We start from the raw sequence: 19,424 nt of genomic DNA on the forward strand, positions 1-19,424 counted from the left end.
CCGTGGTTTTGCAACATCATCCGGCATGACTGGTTTGGAGGTGGGTCAGTGATGGTCTGGGGAGGCTTATCCTTGGAGGGCCAGTGTGTGTAGGCAGTTCCTGGATGATGAAGGCATCAATGCCATTGACCGGCCCTCACGTTCCCCAGACCTGAATCCAATTGAGAACCTCTGGGACATTATTGGTGCATCTGGCGCCGCCAAGTAGCGCTACAGACTGTACAGGAGCTCACTGATGCCCTGATCCAGATCTGAGAGGAGATCACCCTCTCATCACCATCCACCGTCTCATCAGGAGCATGCCCAGAGGTTGTCGGGAGTGCAATTGTTGCGTCATTTTGTTCTCAGCAAATTATACAATGTACAGTAAAGATTTTGAGCTTTGAACTATTTCATTCATCGAGATCTGATGTGTGATTTAAGTGGTCCATTTATTTTTGTTAGCAGTATATATTTATATCTATAGAAGACTGATCTATGTGTGATAAACTGTTGGTTTGTTCCTTTCTGACGCTGTTCTCATGAGTATGCTCATTTTTGTTTTCCTTGTCTCCTTTTGTAGGCAGCATATGTAATTATTTTTCAACCAGAAACTATCAGCTACCTGTGATGGACTCCATATTTGTTAGAAAAAATCAGCGTGGTAAAGGCTTTGGCCTCCAGATGCTGGAGGACTTTGTGCTCAGTTTCCAAGAGGACTCTTTGGGCTTGAGGTACCCCCTCACACAATCCATGTATAAAGGTACATGATTACACCCTACAGTTAGTGCACCTTAATGATATGTATTGCATGAATCTACTTTCTCACAGTCAGCAGCGTTTGTGCTGGTATTTGTATAGAACTATAAACAGTACATTACCTTAAGTTCAATGCACTTGTCTTTGGTCCTAGTGTGTGAGAAGTACCTGGGTCAGTACCCAGGAGACACAGATCTGCTTTGGGAGGTACAGAGCATAGGCGGGCCCAACCAGAGGACCAATATTGCCAGCAAGATTCAGGCCATTAATCTGAGTGGTAAGAAATAACCTGTACTTATTTAGCTAGACAGATAAATTGCATGGAATAGTATATTTCAAAAGATTTGACACCATAAAGATTGCATTTTAAATCATCTTGAAGTTATGAAATGTCTAATCTAATTATGTAAATAATGCACTGTAAAATAATTTGACAAATGTTCACTGACAATGTCAAATTTTTGTGTGTACCTCAGTGTACTAAGCATTCAAAGAGTGCATGTGTTATTCTGTTTCACAGCAGTATCAAAGAGTCTGTCATTCACGGAGAAATCACTTGTGATTACAGAAGTGACTGAAAAGGATGTGGTGATGGAGGCAATTACCACACAAATAAAAGAAGCTGAATCTATGAAATGCACTGTTGAAATTGTGGTACATTATTATAATTTCTTCCAGTTTGACAACTAAATTATTTTATAAACAAAAACATTCTAAAAGTAAAATAATCTCTGTGATTTTGATTTTTAGGAGGAAGTGACATTGCTGAGAGCAACCAAAGGTCAACATTTCTTAATTTTACACTGTAACTTTTTAATTTAATAATGTAGATTGTTACAATTATACATTATTAACACTTTCAGAGGTTGAACTGCCTGTTGCATCCCGGGGAAGGAGTAGTGGCTCAAAGCAAAGGAAGATGGGAGAAAAGATCAAAGACCACAAGTCAGAAAAAGTTATCAGGTCAGTAATAGTTAAACCTGTCACTCCTGAAAACATCATAAATGCAATATTAAATGTTAAATTAATATTTCCATTTCAGATGTGTGAAATATGTATATAGTATATACCTCTCCATTGAAATTTCTGGAGATAAAGTCTAAAACATGATTGCTGATTTACAATCATATTTCCGTAGTCGAGTTGAAGCATTACAACAGTAACTCAACAAATGTTATTTCAGGAAATCATGTTGTTTAGATGGTGCAGAGCACACAACGTGTTTCTATCAACATGTTGATAGAAATAAATAATGAAAATGTTGGTCAAGCCATTTAGTCCTGTAAGGGCATCAACCTGACACTATTTCAGTTTCAAATATGAATATACAGTATGTATGTATGTAATGTCACAAATGGTCATATCACAAACTATCAAAACTAATATCACAGTGCTTGCACCACAATGCATTTAAGGAATAAAGCATGATACATAAATTTGGCTAGAAAGAAAGTTGGAAAGGAGAGAACGAGGCTCAATAATCCAAAATCTCTCACAAAAGCAGGCAGAATATTGAGTTCTAATGAACCAGTTTGATGAATGTAGAGGTGTGAAATGTAGTGCAAAGTGCTTTCAGTGGTCAGAAGGCTAGAATGGTGATATACAAGTACAGTTCATGGAATAAACACAATCCACGAATACTACAGCTATGAACCCAAAGTAAACATTTTGCTATGACTTAATTGCAATAAACGGACCAAACTGATGCCGAAATAACTACAAAATGATGCCGATCTGTTAGACATATGAATTCATGCTTTGTCAGGTCTGTCAGCAAGACAGCAGAACAACAACTTCTAAAATGTTTGTTTTCTGAATTGAGTTTGAATCCATCGGGGCTATGCTTCACTAACTTGTTCACATAAAAGTACAACGATAGCTGGAATAACGTTACAGACACATATTTTCTGCACTCACAGGTAGTTCAACTTTCTCACTTTCTTTTCTTCAAGTAATGTTCAGTTTTGTCCAGTTTTTATATAAATATAAAGTAGTAGTCCAGCACAGCTCTCAGTGCCAACTAACACTAATAACAAATGTAAATGTAAATGCTCCGTACTTGTATAGCGCCTTTCTAGTCTTTTCGACCACTCAAAGCGCTGAGCCTAAGTGCTCAAACAGAAACTAACATTCACACTCACTCATACACTGGCGGAATAGCCGCCAGGGGTAATTCGGGGTTCAGTATCTTGCCCAAGGACACTTCGACACGTAACCGCCGACCTTCCGATTAACGGCCAACCAGCTCTACCTCCTGAGCCACAGCCGCCTCCACAACAGTGGAACCAGATGTGCATGGTACTAGCTGCTGAGAAGCTCCACTGAAGATAAATCAACGTTGTAATCCCAAAAACTAGAAAGAAAAAGAAAACTAAAAACAGACCACCTTCAGTCAGCCAACAGTAAATTGTGTCCATAATAGAAACAGACGATCAGTACCACAGCATATCACCCATGTCACAACCAATCCAGAATTGGTGCTTCTCCCAACCACAAAAGCCTTAATCAGGAATAAGTGGGAAATATATCCTCTTAACAAATTGAAAATAACAGACCCCTTATTTTCCAAAATTTATTGGAGGACCCTCTGATCTTTTCCAATTTAAGAAAATATAAGATGTCTCTTGTCCAGTGAGTTCATGAGGGAGGTACTGCAGATTTCCATTTGGTCAATATTAATTGAGGGCTGTGGGTTTTGTTACCTATCTGTTCCATTGGTAGCATGTTAAGAAGGTATATTGTAATGGCCAGTATGAAGTATAAGCATAAGTAAAAACTGCCTCAATGTACATAGGAGCATGTATGAAGAATGTTGAGTGTTTGATGTTTGCCATCTTCTCAGAAATGATCTGCTGTGTTAGGTAAGTAGGTAGGTTTATTGTCACAATATAACAAGTTACAGAGTGAAAGTGAGTTTTGTAACTACATAGCAGACAACATATATTAATACAGAATCAATTATAAAAATGGTGAACAGAAATAAACTCTAATCAATGGAGCAGTGCTGAGGATGAATTTGAGTTTGAGTCTGGTGTCACACCATCAGATCCTTACATTAAAAAATCCTTGAAATTAACAAGTGATATCCAAAATTTTTTAGAATCCAGGATATTGAAGCAGAAACCCCCAGAGAGGAGCAAGTTTATGCGCAACAGAAAACAGAACTGCATAATGTCTCTGAATTGGTGCTGACTAAGGTGTGTATATGAAAATTTTCATTTGCAGGCTTGCCTGTATGAACAGTACAGCAACGTGTTTGTGATTCAATATTTATTATATTAATTATTTTTAGGGTATGTTTAGTGTGGCTACTGAAGAAAAAGGAGAAGATGTAGTTGATACTGCACCTGAAGAAGAAGCAGCTACCATGCCAGAAAAAACAGCCACTGTCCTAGCCTCACAAGAGCTAGAAGAAGGTGATGTTACATCTACACTGATGACTGAGGAGCCACAAGTAGAAGATAATGCCACACCTGATCAGAAAAATACTTCTCACAAGTCACAGATAACAGTTGAGAATGTGGCATCAGAAATTGAGGAAGCAAAGGAAGCAGAGGAAAAGTGTCAGAAGAAAGACATTGCAATGCTGCTAGTCTCTGAAGAAGTTTTAGTGCACAAGGAAGCAGAATCTCAAAAAGTGGGAGAGGCAACTCAAATCAAGGTCACTGATGTAAATCCAGAAGAAAGAGTTACACAACATGTGGTAAGTCTGTCAACACATGCATCATCAGAGGATGGTGAAACTGTAAAAACAGGTAGAACAGCCATGAAAACTGCACAGAATGAAACCCCCAGACTGAGAACTCAACAGCACAGCAAACAAGAGGAGTGGGTAAAGGAGGAAACTACAGCCCACGATGGAGGGAGAGTTTTGAGAGGAAGAACTGTTATGACCATCCCCACACCAAAATGCAAATATACACAATACAGCCAGAAAGTGTGGGAAGAATTAGAGAAAGAAGTAAATGAATTGGCAGTGGAGAATGAGGTTTATACAGCTGATCTAGATGAGGGAGAAGAACCAGCAGAAATTACCTTCTTAAAAGAGGATGTAGTTGCTGTGGAGGAATTAAGAGAAGAAAAAAAGCAGCTGGAAGATGAACAACTAACAAATGAAGAGAAGACAGAGAAGCAAGAGAAGCCTGGGGTGGAAGATACACTAGTGAAGGGGAGTTCCACAGAGTTTAGAGAAACAGCAGCTGAATTTGAGAAAGAACAAAAGGGTGAGGAGGTAAAAACATCAGTGATACAGGATACACAAGAGGTCTCTGATGATGAGCTAGATGAGGTCACTATTGTGCAGAAGAGAGCTTTGAGAGGAAGACATAAAGTCACTAAGGCTACAAAACAAAGCAAAACACAAAAGGAAGAGTACGTAGATCTGGGAACAGGAAGTTCTGCAAGAGAAGAGAAAGCACTAGCAACAGACAAACAGATGGAGGAACACCACCAGATGAAACAAGAGGAGACAACTGACAAAACAGAAGATATATCAACCGAGGAATTAACTGTTGGGGAAGAAGGTACAATTCCAAAGGCAGAGGAAGCAGCAGAAGATGTGATACCTTCGAGTGTGGTGAACAAGGAGGTGCAGGGAGCGACTGAGACGATATCACTGATGGAAGCTGATAAGGAGGAAGTAGCAGATGACATGATACAAGAGCCTGACTCTGTTGCTGCTGCTTCAGAAACAGTAATACCTGATGAGGCTGCCACATCAGTAGAGCCTCAGGAAAAGGACACAGACTCTGAAATCCCAAAGCTCCATGAAGCTACTGTCATTTTAGTGGACCTAAAAACAACCTGCCATCATCTTAGTGTGATGGAGGTAGATAAAACACTAGTTGATGAAGAGTATGTTGCAGAAAAGGAACGAGTGAAGCTGATAGCAGCAGAAGAGAAGGATGTTTCTCATTGTGTTGCAGATGAACAAAAACCAGACACAGAAATGCTGGTATTGGAAGATAATAGAGGGAGAAAGGAGAAGAGCGCAGAGACTGCCAAGAAGGAAGACAGCTGTGGTCAAGAAAAGGAAGAATATGCTAATGTGGATGAGGAAAATAGTGAAGCAGAGGAATCACCAGTCACTGAAACAAGACTTTTTAGATGTGGAAGAAATGCAGTTAAAGCAAGTTGCAATTCCACAGGTAGAAGTAACCAACAGCAGAAGGAAGACAACATAGTGGATATTCTTTATATTACTAAAAAGGAGGTGGATGAAGCTAAAATAGGCAGTGTTGGGATGGAAGGACAGATTGAAGCTATGGCAAAGGATGCTGTCACGGTTACAGATCCAGTGGAGGAGAAACTGTCTGCAATTTCTGAGATGTGTGCAGATGCAAAGGCAGACTTTTCAGTAGTAGATAATGTAGTGGAAGAGCAATCAGAAGCCATATACAAGATATTTGCAGAAAGGGAGGTACAGACCTCAGGTGAAGAATGCGATCAAAGGAAGCTAGTCATGAGGGATGAGGAAGTGGAACTACCAGCAGTTGCTGTAACTAGATCTGTGAGAAGTGGTGGAAAGACATCCAAAGCGACTCTTAAAATTAGAGGCAAAAAGCAGCAAGATGAAGTGAAGGATGGAGGGGGAACTGCAGAAAAGAGTGCTGATGGAGATGAACCTCCAGTAGAATCAAGAATTCTGAGAAGGGGAACAAAATCTGTTTGTAGAAACCGCAAACAATTCCAGGAAGAGGACGAGGGACCAAAGGAATCAGCTGAAGAAGCAGAGGAAGAGGATGAAGAAGACACTGGGCTGGTATTAGCCGAAGAGCCACCAAAGGCTGGGAGTGAGGGGAAAGCCCCAGAGATAAATAAAATAGAGGTAAAGGAACATGTTATTGTAGAAGTGGAAAAAGGAGTGTCAAAAGAATGGACAGTGACTGAAGATAAGGAGAACACAGCTGGAGTGACAGCTACTGAAGATAATTTAGTACAAGAAGGAGAGGCTGAGACACTGCATTACCCATTACCCAAACCCACCAGTGACATAGCTATACTAATATCTAGTGAAGAGGAGGCAACACCTTCAGTAGCAACACCTTCAGCAGAGGAGCAACAGAGTGAAGAAATGGCACCCCAACTTTCTGATCTGCAAAGACTGACTGTAGTTGTAGTGGATCTGAAAAACCCACATCATGAAGTCATAATGAATGCGGAAGAAACAATGGCAGAGGAGAACATTGCTGTTGGAATGGAAAAAAATGATCTGGTGAAGGTGGAAGAGGAAGGGTTTGGGGAGAAGGTGAACATCACAATACAAGACACAGGGGGGGGAGCTGAGGAAACAGCTAAAGAAGATGTGCCTAAAAGTGGTGATGACAAGGAAGTTTCAAAAATTAGAGAAGAGGAACCAGCTGAGAAACAACAGCAGATGATTGATCAGGACAAGGGAAACAGACTTAAAGAAAAGGATGTAACTCAAAACGTAGAAAATATAAATCCAGAAATGGGTACAGAAGAGGTGGAGGCTGCCATGCAACAAAACACCTCAGAGGAGGGACAGGCCAGTAGTGCTGATGAGGGAAAGACCTCGGATGATGTTGCTGAGAAAGCGGTCACAGCCATAGTAGAGCAAGAACAGTCAACTTCCACATCTGAAGTAGTGGGAACTGCAGCTGGAGAAAGTACACAAGAGACACTGTTGATAACAAAGGACCACAAAGCAAAAGGTGCCTCTGAGGAAAAGGAAGCACCAGTTATTGAAACCAGAGTTCAGATAAGTCGTGAAAAAAAGACAGTGAGAGCCACAACAAAAAGCAAACCCACAAGAAGACAAGATGATTGGCAAGATGAGGAGGCAACTGGGCAGAAAAGCACAGGAGATGAACCAGCATTTGAAACAAGAGTTCTAAGAAAAGGAAGAAGGTCTGCTACTGCCACATATAGAAGTAACTTCAAAAGAGCCCGCACACAGTGTCAGACAGAGGAAGAGGGAGAAGAAGAAACTAAACTAGAGGAAAGCAGAGATCAGGTGATTGAAGTGAGCCATGAGAAGAAAGCTGCAGATCAGAAAGAAGAAAAAACAGAGCCAGAATTTAAGACCGAAAAAGTACAAGCTGTGGCAGAGAAATCACTGACACAGCAAGAGACATTAGAGGTGGAGCAGTCTGCTGTTTTAGATACATGTGTGAATAGACAGAGAGAGGCTTCTGTTAGGGAAAGTGCTGAAGAGACACCTGATACAGATGAAGGAAATGCTACTGAGGAAGAAGAACCAACTGAACCAAGAGTTCTAAGGAGCTATCGGATGGCAGTAAAAGCCACACCAAGATCCCGAAGAACAAAAAGCCAAAAGGAAGAAAATGATCAAGAGGGGACAATGGTAGGAAAGAGTGCTGATAAAGATGAGCCAGCAATAGAAACAAGAGTTCTGAGGAAGGGGAGGAGGTCTGCTCCTGCCACACATAGGTGTAAATCTAAAAGAGCTCGCAAACAGTGTAAGCCAGAGGAAGAGGGGGAAGCAGAAACTACTCTTGCTGAAGAGACTAATGGAGAGGAACAAGAGGCAGGGCATGAGGAGAAAAAGGAGAAGGCTGAGGAAGAAGGAAAGAGTATGGAAATGAAGGTGAAGAAAGTAAAGAAGCTAAGCGAAGTGGAAGAGGAAGAAGTTGAGAGTGTGGCAGGAGGAGGGTCTGCTGTAGGAGCTAAAGAGCAGATGAAGGTTGCATTGACCAAGGGAACAGCAGTGCTTGGAAAAGAGGACAACAGCATGGCCGCTGGTGAGACTGGTACTGACACAGTTGAGAGAAACAGAGAGCTAAATGCTAAGAAACAAACAGAAACTGTGGAAAAATCATCTACTGGAAAGCGGACAGGGCCTCCACCTGATATCACTGTAGAGGACCAGGAAAAGGAAACAGCTAATTTGATAGATGACAGGGTGGTAGAGACAGATGGTGAAGAACTAGCAACAGAAGAAATGGAATTACTAGAGGAAGAGCTAACAGAAAGTAAAGCTAAAACTGTGGACTACCCAGTAGTAGAAGACAGAAGTCTCAGAAGGATGATTGAAACTGGTGCAGACAAAGCAGAGGACAAAGCAGAAGAAAACACATTTCCAAAACGAACATCCATACGAAAAAGACCAAGAGTGGATTCCAAGGAAAAGGATGAGGAGGATGGGGGATGTGTGATTGTTGCAGCCACTGACGAGGAAGAGGATGATGTGGGATCAGATGAGGACAAAAACCACAAGAAAGCTGAATGTTCTGCTGATGAACTTATAGAGAAGCTAGAGGAAAGCAGTAGAGACCAAGATAATAACATGAGAGCTATTGAGAGTTCTAATGAAAAGATGGACATACTAAATTTATACAGATTAGATACAGCAGCAGGTATATGTCAAGAGGACAAGGAAGATGAGCAGAATGTGTCAAAGGAAAAGGTGGAACCTATAGAGATGGGTAAAAGAGTTTTAAGAGGGAGATCATTTCCTTCAGTAATAATCACTCCCCTGTCTAAATCCAGATTCCGCAGTGTTAAAGTTCAAAAATCAAAAGGGTCTTTGGCTGATGAAGAAAAGAGCCCTCAGTCATCTCAGAAGAGAAGTCTCCACAAGAAAAAATGGACTTAGATTTGTGTGTTGGTGTTACCTAAGTGTCACTGCAGAGTTTAGACTGTTCTGAATCCTATGATTCAAACTGACACAAAAATGCATTAAGTGTGCAGTTTTAAAATTTGGAAAACGCAAAACAACAAAAAATGTTACCATATGTAATGTTTTACTAGGCCTTCTGTAGTGTGCATGCTTACAATGTAGACTGAAAAGCTACTGTATGTTTTTCATTTTGATTCAAAGCAAGTCTATGTATCTTTTAAAAGGAGAAATCACACACATTCTTCCTCTTGGAATGTGATTAGGGATGCACCAAATGTTCGGCCACCTAAATTAATTGCCCGAAAATAGCAAAAATAGCACTTTCGGTATTCGGTAAGTCAAATCACCGATTAAATTTTACCGAACAATTACGTTGACATGTCAGCAGTGTGGAAGCATTTTCAAGTGTCAGAGAAAGATACAAAAATCGCCGTTTGCAGACATCGTTTGCTAAATTGTCTCCTATTCCACTCCATCTGTGGCTGACTTCTTAGAAAAGGCAACAAAACGGTCTGACCCGCTTTGAGTGTTTCTGTCACTTGTTTCTGAGAAGGCGGTTAGGCTAGCCGCACCTAAATTTGGAGTGCACACATATTCGAGCCTTTATGGTAACTGAAACGAACCAGAGCGAGCTGACAAGGGTCAGCAACTTTATCCTGTCATTTTCTCTCTTCTTTATAAAGACAAGTATTGCAGTATGAGAGTCCTTCCTGAAGAGAGGCCATGTTACGCGATACGAGAACCACAAAATGTATCATATTGGGTCGGACTTGATGAATTTAGCACGAGGATACACATGTGACAACGTCCGGCGTTCAAAATAAGGTGTCTGTACAGTATGAAAAATTGGATGATATTCAGAGAAAGTATAAAACATATTACATGTGTCCATTAAAAGTAAAGCGGACCCTCTTGAACTTCGGACCCACCCACCATAGAATCTCCAAATCCTGTGGGAAACACTAAGTAAAAAGCACGTTTTGACTATTTAATTTATGCAGTGGTAAAAAACAAAAAGGCAAAAATGTGAATGTACTTGTTCAGTGTTCGGTATTCGGTATTTAGCAAATGTTTTCATTTCGGTGCATCTCTAGTGGTGAATTAATATTTTTATATCTTTTTTTGTAAACATTTTCTTACTGATTGTTCGCTAGACTCATCTAGCACCAAAACCCTGCAAATAAATTTATTATTGCAATTTACACACTGTGCAGGAGTCTATTTGCAACTTTTTATACACTCGCCCTTTTCCTACGCACCTGCCTTAGGAGAGATGTTCTTCTGGATGTTAATGTACATCTAACATATATTCTCCTCACGAGTTACACATTTAACAAACTTTGTGAACTTCAGCATCATAAGGCAATTTTCTCAAGCCATTATGTAGCCAATGTCCTCAGTCATGTTAATGTTGTTTTTAATAATGTGATATTTAGTCAACATTATACATTGTCATCTATGTCAGTTTGTGTCGATTTAGTTTGACCGTAACATTTATTTAGCTGTGTGACGTAAACCTTTCAGAAATGTATGCTTAATTGCAGATGCCATTTAAGTCACAAGGCATTCATTTAAGGTCATTAACTACATTTATTTTCCTTTTTAAAGTATTATCTGGACTAACTGTTTGCTGTAAAGTTATTTTTCCATTAACTGATATTCCTTTTATTTGTGGCAAATAAATAAAGATTTCTGAAAATAGCATTTCACTTTGAATTGCTTCTCGGGCTGTGGGGTTGGGGCAGTAGATTTGAACAGAGTTTCACTGGAACACAAGTGACCACCCATCTGGTTAATTTGTGCCATTTATGCCTTACCTAGCCTGGAACATTTTCACTTTTCAGCACTGACCTGAACTACAAAGTAACAGTAAATAACTAAAACTATTAGGTCATAGGTATGTACAGTGCATTCAGACCTCTTTCACTTTTTTCACATTTGTAGCCTGATGCTAAAATCGTTTGATAAAAAAATATGAAGTTAATCTACACTCAAAACAAACACTATATTGCCAAAGGTTTTGGGTCGCTTGCCTACATGCACATGAAGGTTATTGACATCACATTCTTAATCTGTCGGTTTTAATATGGAGTTGGCCCACCCTTTGCAGCTATAACAGCTTCAACTCTTCTGGGAAGACTGTCTACAAGGATTAGGAGTGTGTTCATGGGAATTTTTAACCATTCTTATAGAAGCGCTTTTGTGAAGTCAGGCACAGGTATTGGACAAGAAGGCCTGTCTCTGCTGTAATTCATCCCAGACTCGTCTATCTGATTGCCAGACAGAGAAGCGTGATTCGTCACTCCAGAGAACACGTCTTCACTGCTCTAGTGTCCAGTGGCACCGTGATTTACACCACTGCTTCCATCACTTTGCATTGCACTTGTTGATGTAAGGTTTGGATATAGCTGCTAGGCCATGGAAACCCATTCCATGAAGCTCTCTACGCACTGTTTTTGAGCTAATCTGAAGGCCACACGATGTTTGGAGGTCTGTAGACTTCTGCGCCTCAGCATGCACTGACCCCGCTCTGTGATTTTATGTGGCCTACCACTTTTTGGCTGGTGTCTCTTGTTCCCAACCGCATCCACTTTGTCATAATAAAACTGTGACTGTGGAATCTTTAATAGTGAGGAAATTTCCCAAATGCACTTATTGCACAGGGGGCAACCTATCCCGGTACCAAGCTTGAATTCACCCATTCTTTCACAAATGTTTGTAGATGCAGTCTGCATGTACTTGATTATATACACCTGTGGTCATAGACACCTCTGAATTCAATGATTTGGAGAGGTGTATATATTAATATATATGTATGTTGCCAGGTGAAATTGATGGGAGAGAGGTATTAAAAGGATTTGGAATGTTCAATTAGTTTAGCTTTCACAAACATTCTCTTATACAATCAAATTATCAAATTTACCACTATATCAGTATCACAACTTGTAACAGTGATACAGTGGCTTGTATATTTGGTTAACTTAAAATGTCCTTACAAACTCTGCTAAATGAATGACTCCATTTATTAAATAAATTCAGTGCATAACTTCAGTGTATAGTTTTCAGTGTTCAGCTGTAGTGGTAACTGTCCTATTTACATAAAATAAACAAAACCACATACTATCAGTTTTACATAGAACATGAAACATTTGGTACATTAATATCAACTAAAAAGTTTCAGTTTGCATTAGTGAGATGAAACAAAAGTGAAAATAGAAGAGCTGTTGCTTGCAGCAGAGGAGCTGCTCTCACATAAATCCTGTTTGCAAATGCACTTTTTCATATGTTTTAAGGTTGGTAACGGACTATGAACAAACAACTCCCTGGTTCTACACATAAAGGCGGTGTAAGTGACAGTGTGTAGCTGGAGATGGTGCTGTGCATCCATCCATCCATCCATCCATCGTCAGCCCCCTCTTCACAGAGCTGTCACTAATTCTCTATGACTTAACTGTCCCATCAAAAGCTTTACATAACTCTAATTAAAGGCTTGCAAGTGTCTGGCTTCTTGTAGTTTAATATTATTCCTAGTACAATATTTACTGCTGGTGATTTGTACATGCAAGTCTGCATACAGGATGCAGTTCACTATTTGCTTCTCAAATAAGTTGTCAGAGACTGCTGTCAGTCAGCTGTCCAGACTATCCAGACCTGCTGTCTGGACAGCTGTCTGAGCAGACCTGCTGCCGAGACAGGGGCTGAGGCCCGGGGAATGGAGACTCCACCCTCAGGTGGTGGAGTTATTATGCGAAATGCCATGGTGCAGACATGGCCAAGGCTGCGCCTGTATGCTTTTCTTCTGGAGCGGGTCCATCAGGACGGTGTCAGCCTACTGCTGGTAGCCCCGTTTTGGCCGGCCCGAGTGTGGTTCTCGGTCATAATATCGCTCCTCGAGGGCCCGCCATGGCAGGTCCCCCTCCCTGTAGAGAACGGGCGGTGGACCCAGTTACCTGTCCGGTGACAATGGTACTGGAGTTCCTCCAGGACCATTTCTCTGCTGGCCTTTCCCCATCCACACTCAAGGTGTATGTGGCTGCCATGGCAGCGTTCCACGCCCCTCTGAGGGATGGGCCTCTGGGGAGGCTTCCACTGGTCGTGCGCTTCCTCCGTGGTGAGACCCGTGACTCGTTCCAGGGTTCCCACTTGGGACCTGGCGGTGGTTCTCGAAGCGCTGGAGTCGGCTGAGGCCAAGCACCTGACCCTTAAGATGGACTTTCTCCTCGCTATCACCTCTCTGAGGAGGGTGGGGGATCTCCAGGCACTTTCGGTTTCTCCTCAATACCTGGAGTTTGCCCCGGGAGGGTCAGAGCCATCCTACACCCCTGTCCGGGCTATGTCCCTAAGGTTCTGTCCAGGTTGGCAGGGTCTACGGTGCTGCAGGTATTTCATCCCCCACCTCATGTGACGGCGGAGGACGGGAGACTTCATCTGCTCTGCCCGGTCAGAGCGCTGAGTATTTACACTCTGAGGTCCTCCCAGTGGAGGAAAGCAGACCAGTTGCTGGTGTGTTTCGGGTCCCCCAAGGCTGGGCTCCCCGCTTCTAAACACACGATCAGCAACTGGATCATTCAGACTATTTCCCTGGCCTATCAGGTGCGCGGGTTACCTTCACCTGGCCGTAAGAGCGCACTCTACTCGAGGCATGGCGGCCTCTAGGGCCTTCCTCGTAGGGGCTTCGCTCCAGGATTTGTGTGAGGCAGCTGGCTGGGCAACTCCTCACACTTCCGTTTTACAGTCTGAACCTTCCTTCTGCACCCGGCACCCGTGTGCTCTCCTCTTAGTCGTGCCTACGGGTTACTGCACACTGGGGGGCAGGTGGAGGCTTCGGCGTGGAATAGTGGGTGTTCTCGTTCCCATAGTGTCGTCACAGACGCAGTTCGAGTTCCCTCGGAGGGGACAGGTTGGAGTCACGCAGAGAGCAGGTGTTGGATTGGGTAAGACAGCTGAACAGCCAGAGCAGGATGTTGAGGCTCCAGGGCTAGCTGAGGAAGATGTTTCCTTCCCCTGTAATCTTGCTCTTCAGCAGAAAAATGACCCCACACTAGCGGAGTGCTTCAAAAATGCAGAGGCTAGTCATGGTTCACTTGCTGAGCTTTTTGTGGTAGAAAAGGGTATGTTGTACAGGCAGTCAGAGTATGGGAGGTGTCGAGGGCTGAGGTGCTCATGGTAGGTCATACTGTTCCGTGGGCTGGTCATTTGGGCTTCATGAAGACTTTCATGCGAATAAGTAAGAGGTTTTACTGGCCAGGAATGTATACCCAGGTTCAAAACTACTGTAAAACATGCCCAGAGTGTCAGTTCACTGCAGGAAAACACACAGCTCTTGCACCCCTCATTCCCTGTCATTTCCACTCCCTTTGAGAGAATAGGTGTAGATATTGTTGGTCCTGTAGAAAGGAGTCAGACAGGCAACAAGTTTATTTTAGTTATTTGTGATTATGCTACTAGATATCCTGAGGCCTACCCCTTAAGAGAAGTAACGGCTAAACAGGTAGCTACAGCTTTGATTAAGTTTTTCAGCCAGGTAGGAATCCCCAGAGAAGTTCTGACTGATCAAGGTCCAAATTTCATGAGCCGCACACTTTCTCAAGTCTATCTACCTAGTTAGGTATTAAGAGAGTGAGAACCACCCCTTACCACCCTCAGACTGATGGACTGGTTGAGTGATTCAACAAAACCTTAATTAGTATGCTTAAAAAGTTTGTGTCAGACACAGGAAAGGACTGGGATAAGTGGCTCCCATTTTTGCTTTTTGCTTACTGTGAAGTTCCCCAGAGTTCAACAGGATTTTCCCCCTTTGAGCTCATCTATGGTCATCAGGTCAGAGGTCCTCTGGATGTTCTGCGTGAAATGTGGGAGGAGTCTGATCCACCAGAGACTATGAACATTATATCCTTTGTCCTAAAAATGCGGGAAACACTAATGAAAACCACATCCATGGCTCGTGACAAACTACTGAAATCCCAGGCTAAACTGAAACAATGGTATGATCGTGTAGCCAGAAAAAGGAGCTTGGCAGTGGGTGAGCAGGTATTGTTACTTTTGCCAACATCAGAAAACAAATTGCTGGCCAAATGGCAAGGCCCTTATGAGGTCAAGCAGAAGATGGGTGAGGTGACTTACCAGATTTTCATGCCAGAGCGGAAACAACCACTTCAAATATTTCACATTAATATGTTGAAGAAATGGGTCCCCCGGTCAGTTCCAGAGGCATCTGCACCCTATTCTCTCTTTGTTCGAGCTGTGGATGAAGAGGAGGAGAAGCAACTGGATCTCACTCACTTGTCAGATGGGCGGAGAAAGGAGCTGCTTGACATCTTGCCTCTCAACCTTTTTTTACAGACACCTGGAAGAACAGAGGTGGTATGCCATCATATCGCTTTAAAGGACCCAACCCCTCTCCGTCAACCGAGTCCCAGAGTGTCTCTTGCCAGTTTTGAAAAAAGAGCTGGACATGATGAGGGTGATGGGAGTGATAGAGCCTTCGGTCAGTGAATGGAGCAGCCCAATAATTTTGGTGCCAAAGAAAGATACAACCACTAAGATTCTGTTTGGACTTCAGAAAAGTTAATGGTGTTAGTAGATTGGACCTGTACCCCATGCCCAGGGTTGATTATCTCATTGAGAGACTAGGCAGTGCCAACTTCATCAGTACACTGGACCTATGTAAGGGGTACTGGCAGATCCCACTCACCAAAGAAAGCAAGGAGGTGACAGCATTCAAAACCCCTTTTGGACACTTCCAGTTCACAGTGCTTCCCTTTAGCGTGCATGGGGCCCCTGCAACGTTTCAGAAGATGATGGACAGGTTGCTGAAGGGCACAGAGGCCTATGCAGCGGCCTATTTAGATGATGTGGTGGTCTATAGTTCCAGCTGGGAGGATCACCTGTCTCATCTGAAGGAAGTGCTATGGAGAATTAGTGATGCAGGCCTGACCATCCGCCCGAACAAATGTGCACTTGCCAAGCAAGAATCAAAATATCTGGGTTGTGTGCTGGGCAAAGGAGTGATCAGACCTCAAGTTGGCAAGGTATATATTGTCAGCCGAAAGACCTAGAACTAAGTCGCAAGTCAAATCATTTCTGGGCTTGGTGGGTTGGTATAGGCGTTTTGTCCCAGGATTCTCTACCCTCTCAGTTCCTCTTACCAACCTGACAAGGAAGAACCAGCCCAACAAGGTGAAATGGACAGAAGAGTGTGAGGAGGCGTTTCAGGCATTGAAACGTGCTCTGTGTAAGGAACCTGTACTGAAGAGTCCTGATTTCCAACAACCGTTCATTCTCCAGACAGATGCATCTGAACTTGGGGTCGGGGCCGCTTTGTTACAGGGAGAACCAGGTAATCTTCAGCCTGTGTTGTACATTAGCAGGAAACTTAACAAACATGAAGGAAGGTACTCTGTTGTGGAGAAAGAATGCCTTGCCATTAAGTGGGCGTTGGACTCGCATTGACATGGCTCCGGAATATGAGGGACACCAATTCCAGGATAACACGGTGGTTTCTCGCAATGCAGCCTTTTGATTTTGATGTTCTCTACAGGAAAGGGAGAGAGAACTGCACAGCTGATTACCTTTCTAGGACGCCGCAGGGGTCGTCTTCAGAGGGAGGGGGAAATGTCATGGGGCTACCCCATGCCTTCATTTAAGCCACAGTAGTATTGGTCTTAGCATGCTAAGCTAACCTTAGCTGAGCATTAGCATAGGACGGTTACCCTTAGCATATGGGCTAGCATCAATGGACACATGGCTTGTCATTTCATGTCAATTCATTTAAGTAATAGTCGGAAGAGTTGAAATCATGGTTGGATAAATACAACACATACACAGTTCATTTCAAGTAATTTATGGGATTTACCCAAGGTCATTCAAATGTTTGTATGTTTTATTCACCTGTTCTCATCCTCAAGCAGGGATCTGGGCCGAAGGGGCAAACAGGAAGTGATGGAGTGTGGAGTCATTTATAGGGGGAAGACCTGGAATGGTCCAAGTGTGAGCCAGTACAGAGGGGTGTACGGGAGTACCTTAAAGAGAAGCTTTTGTTTAATTCATTTCTGGTTTTATAGTTGATGTGTTGTGTGTTGATGTAGCCAGAGATGTGTTTGATTGTTAGATAACATACTGGTGTATGTGCCCCTCCTACAAGACAAACTTTGGTTTGTCTTGTAGGAGGGGCTTCTGGTATAAAGGAAGGAGGCAGAGGCTCCCCTGTGGAGAACAGATTTGGCCTGGAAGGGCACATGTGCTGGAGCCCAATAGTCAGGGCTGATATAAGTTTTGTTTTTGTGTTGTGTAATCTCAGTTTTTAATGATAATTTGAATAGTATATACTTAGTTTCCTCGTTGTTTGTTTTGTTAATTTTTGATATATTTTTACAATACTTCACAACTGCACTTTCCACGTATCTGGTGTAAAAATAAATTCAAGCACCAGGTGAAGAACTCCATGTCCATGTCTCCTCCTTCCACCATGGGGCTAAACCTTACAGTTACCCTATTCAACCTAGCACTTTTTGTGATTTATTAAGACAGTATGCACATGTATGAATTTTCAGACAATAAGTCTCCAAGTTCATAGGAACTTCAGGAACTCCAATATTAAAAGATTTACACATTCAAAAAGGGTTATAACAACTTCTCTCATGTAGAATGGTAGTTAGAATAGACAGAAATAATGAAGGGCAGAGCATACCTTTTGTGGGAGAAAGTTTAGAAGATTATAAAAACTGGTTTGTAGCAAGAGCAGTTCAGTTCTGTATTTTTTTGTATCTGTTTGGTGCTAAATCATTTTTCATCAACTGAAGAATAAAACCTTTTGTGGAACCGAATTCTGTCCATCTCTAGTGTCTTTTGGTCTTCAGTGCTGCATTCTTATTTTTCCATTGATTCTTGTTTCATCATTTTGATCCCACAAAGGTATTTGGGTGTATTTGCCCAAAATTTTAATTATTTGAAAAGGTACAATGTTTGTTTAGTGTGACTGATTTCTATCAGTAGGCCTTCAGGTAACAAGTGAATTTCAGCTTATGTATGTTGTGGAAATTGTATTCCTAATGAGAGGCTGAGCAAATAATTGAGTTACAACAAACCGTCGTTTTTGAAGAATTTATTTAACAAAAGAGAATAAAAGAGAAGTACTACAACAGAATCAGCTGGACCAGAGGTTCTGTCTCCTAAGACAGTCACTAACGTCTGGCCCAGAGCAAACAACTGCATGATCATTTACACAGTCTGAGCATCTATGTTTTGGGGAACAAAAGATCCTTGACTGGTCCCAGTCAAGGAAGGAGAAGAACAGCTAGTGAGGAAAACAATCAACAACCCCACATCCCTGACCTAAACCCCACACATGTGGGCAGACTGGAATAACAAGAACAATAATAAAGATGGAACAGGTTAAACATTTAAAACAATATATAAGACATAATAAATGGAGAAAAATAGCAATCTTAAGTACTTGCATAAAAGATTATAAGTGTAAGAAGAAAACAATTTCCTGCCCCTACAATCCTCCCTCTGGCCATATATGGACATCCTAAGTATAGAAAATTGTCAGCACACCAACGAATGTTCTCATTTTACTGTTTAAACAAATGCATCATCGACAAATAAGAAAACTAGCCTTAGGTGTTTTTGTAGAACATAGACATCCTGGGTCATGAGCAAGCAAAAGGTTGAAAATACACAGTTCGATCTAAACTATCTGGTCAAAACAATCAACATCCTGAAAAGGAGGGACCCAGTCAGTATCTGCCAGATGCTCAGCTAGGGACATCATCTGGTGGGCGAGAGCTGTGTTGACAGTCCTGCCTATGACACCTCGGATACAGGGAATGACTCAACATCCTACCAGGACGAACACTGCTAGGGTCATGATTAGAGCAGACACAGCAGTCAGGATGACTGACTTCCATTTACTGATCATTGAGTCAAACCAATTAATCTTCCAGACATTTGTGCCAGCATTCTCTTTTAGTTCTTGGGCTAGAGTTTCCAGTTTAGACAATGCTAAAGTGAAAGAACCGTCGCTGTCAGTGTTATTGGGGATAAACGTGCAACATGAATCACCAAACATGAAGGAAACGCC

At 42.2% G+C, this 19,424-nt stretch overlaps 1 protein-coding gene across 3 annotated transcripts in view; it reads left to right on the plus strand.

The window, feature by feature from the left end:
• The window catches only part of LOC119891758, a 39,514-nt gene extending 29,585 nt beyond the window's left edge, over nt 1-9,929 (plus strand). For 2 of the 3 annotated variants that reach the window (XM_038703599.1, XM_038703598.1), the window contains exons 5-11: nt 563-742; nt 893-1,015; nt 1,259-1,392; nt 1,489-1,519; nt 1,602-1,701; nt 3,839-3,935; nt 4,031-9,929. In XM_038703599.1, coding sequence (XP_038559527.1) covers nt 563-742; nt 893-1,015; nt 1,259-1,392; nt 1,489-1,519; nt 1,602-1,701; nt 3,839-3,935; nt 4,031-9,316 — 5,951 coding nt within the window. In that variant the 3' untranslated portion in view covers nt 9,317-9,929. The remainder of the gene's footprint in view (nt 1-562; nt 743-892; nt 1,016-1,258; nt 1,393-1,488; nt 1,520-1,601; nt 1,702-3,838; nt 3,936-4,030) is intronic. The other variant, XM_038703600.1, reaches the window with a different exon arrangement.
• The last annotated feature ends 9,495 nt before the right edge of the window (nt 9,930-19,424 follow it).

Source organism: Micropterus salmoides, unplaced genomic scaffold (genome assembly GCF_014851395.1).
Source record: "Micropterus salmoides isolate LMB-PRFRI ecotype aquatic unplaced genomic scaffold, ASM1485139v1 Ms_hic_scaffold_7, whole genome shotgun sequence".
Lineage (NCBI taxonomy): Eukaryota > Metazoa > Chordata > Actinopteri > Centrarchiformes > Centrarchidae > Micropterus > Micropterus salmoides.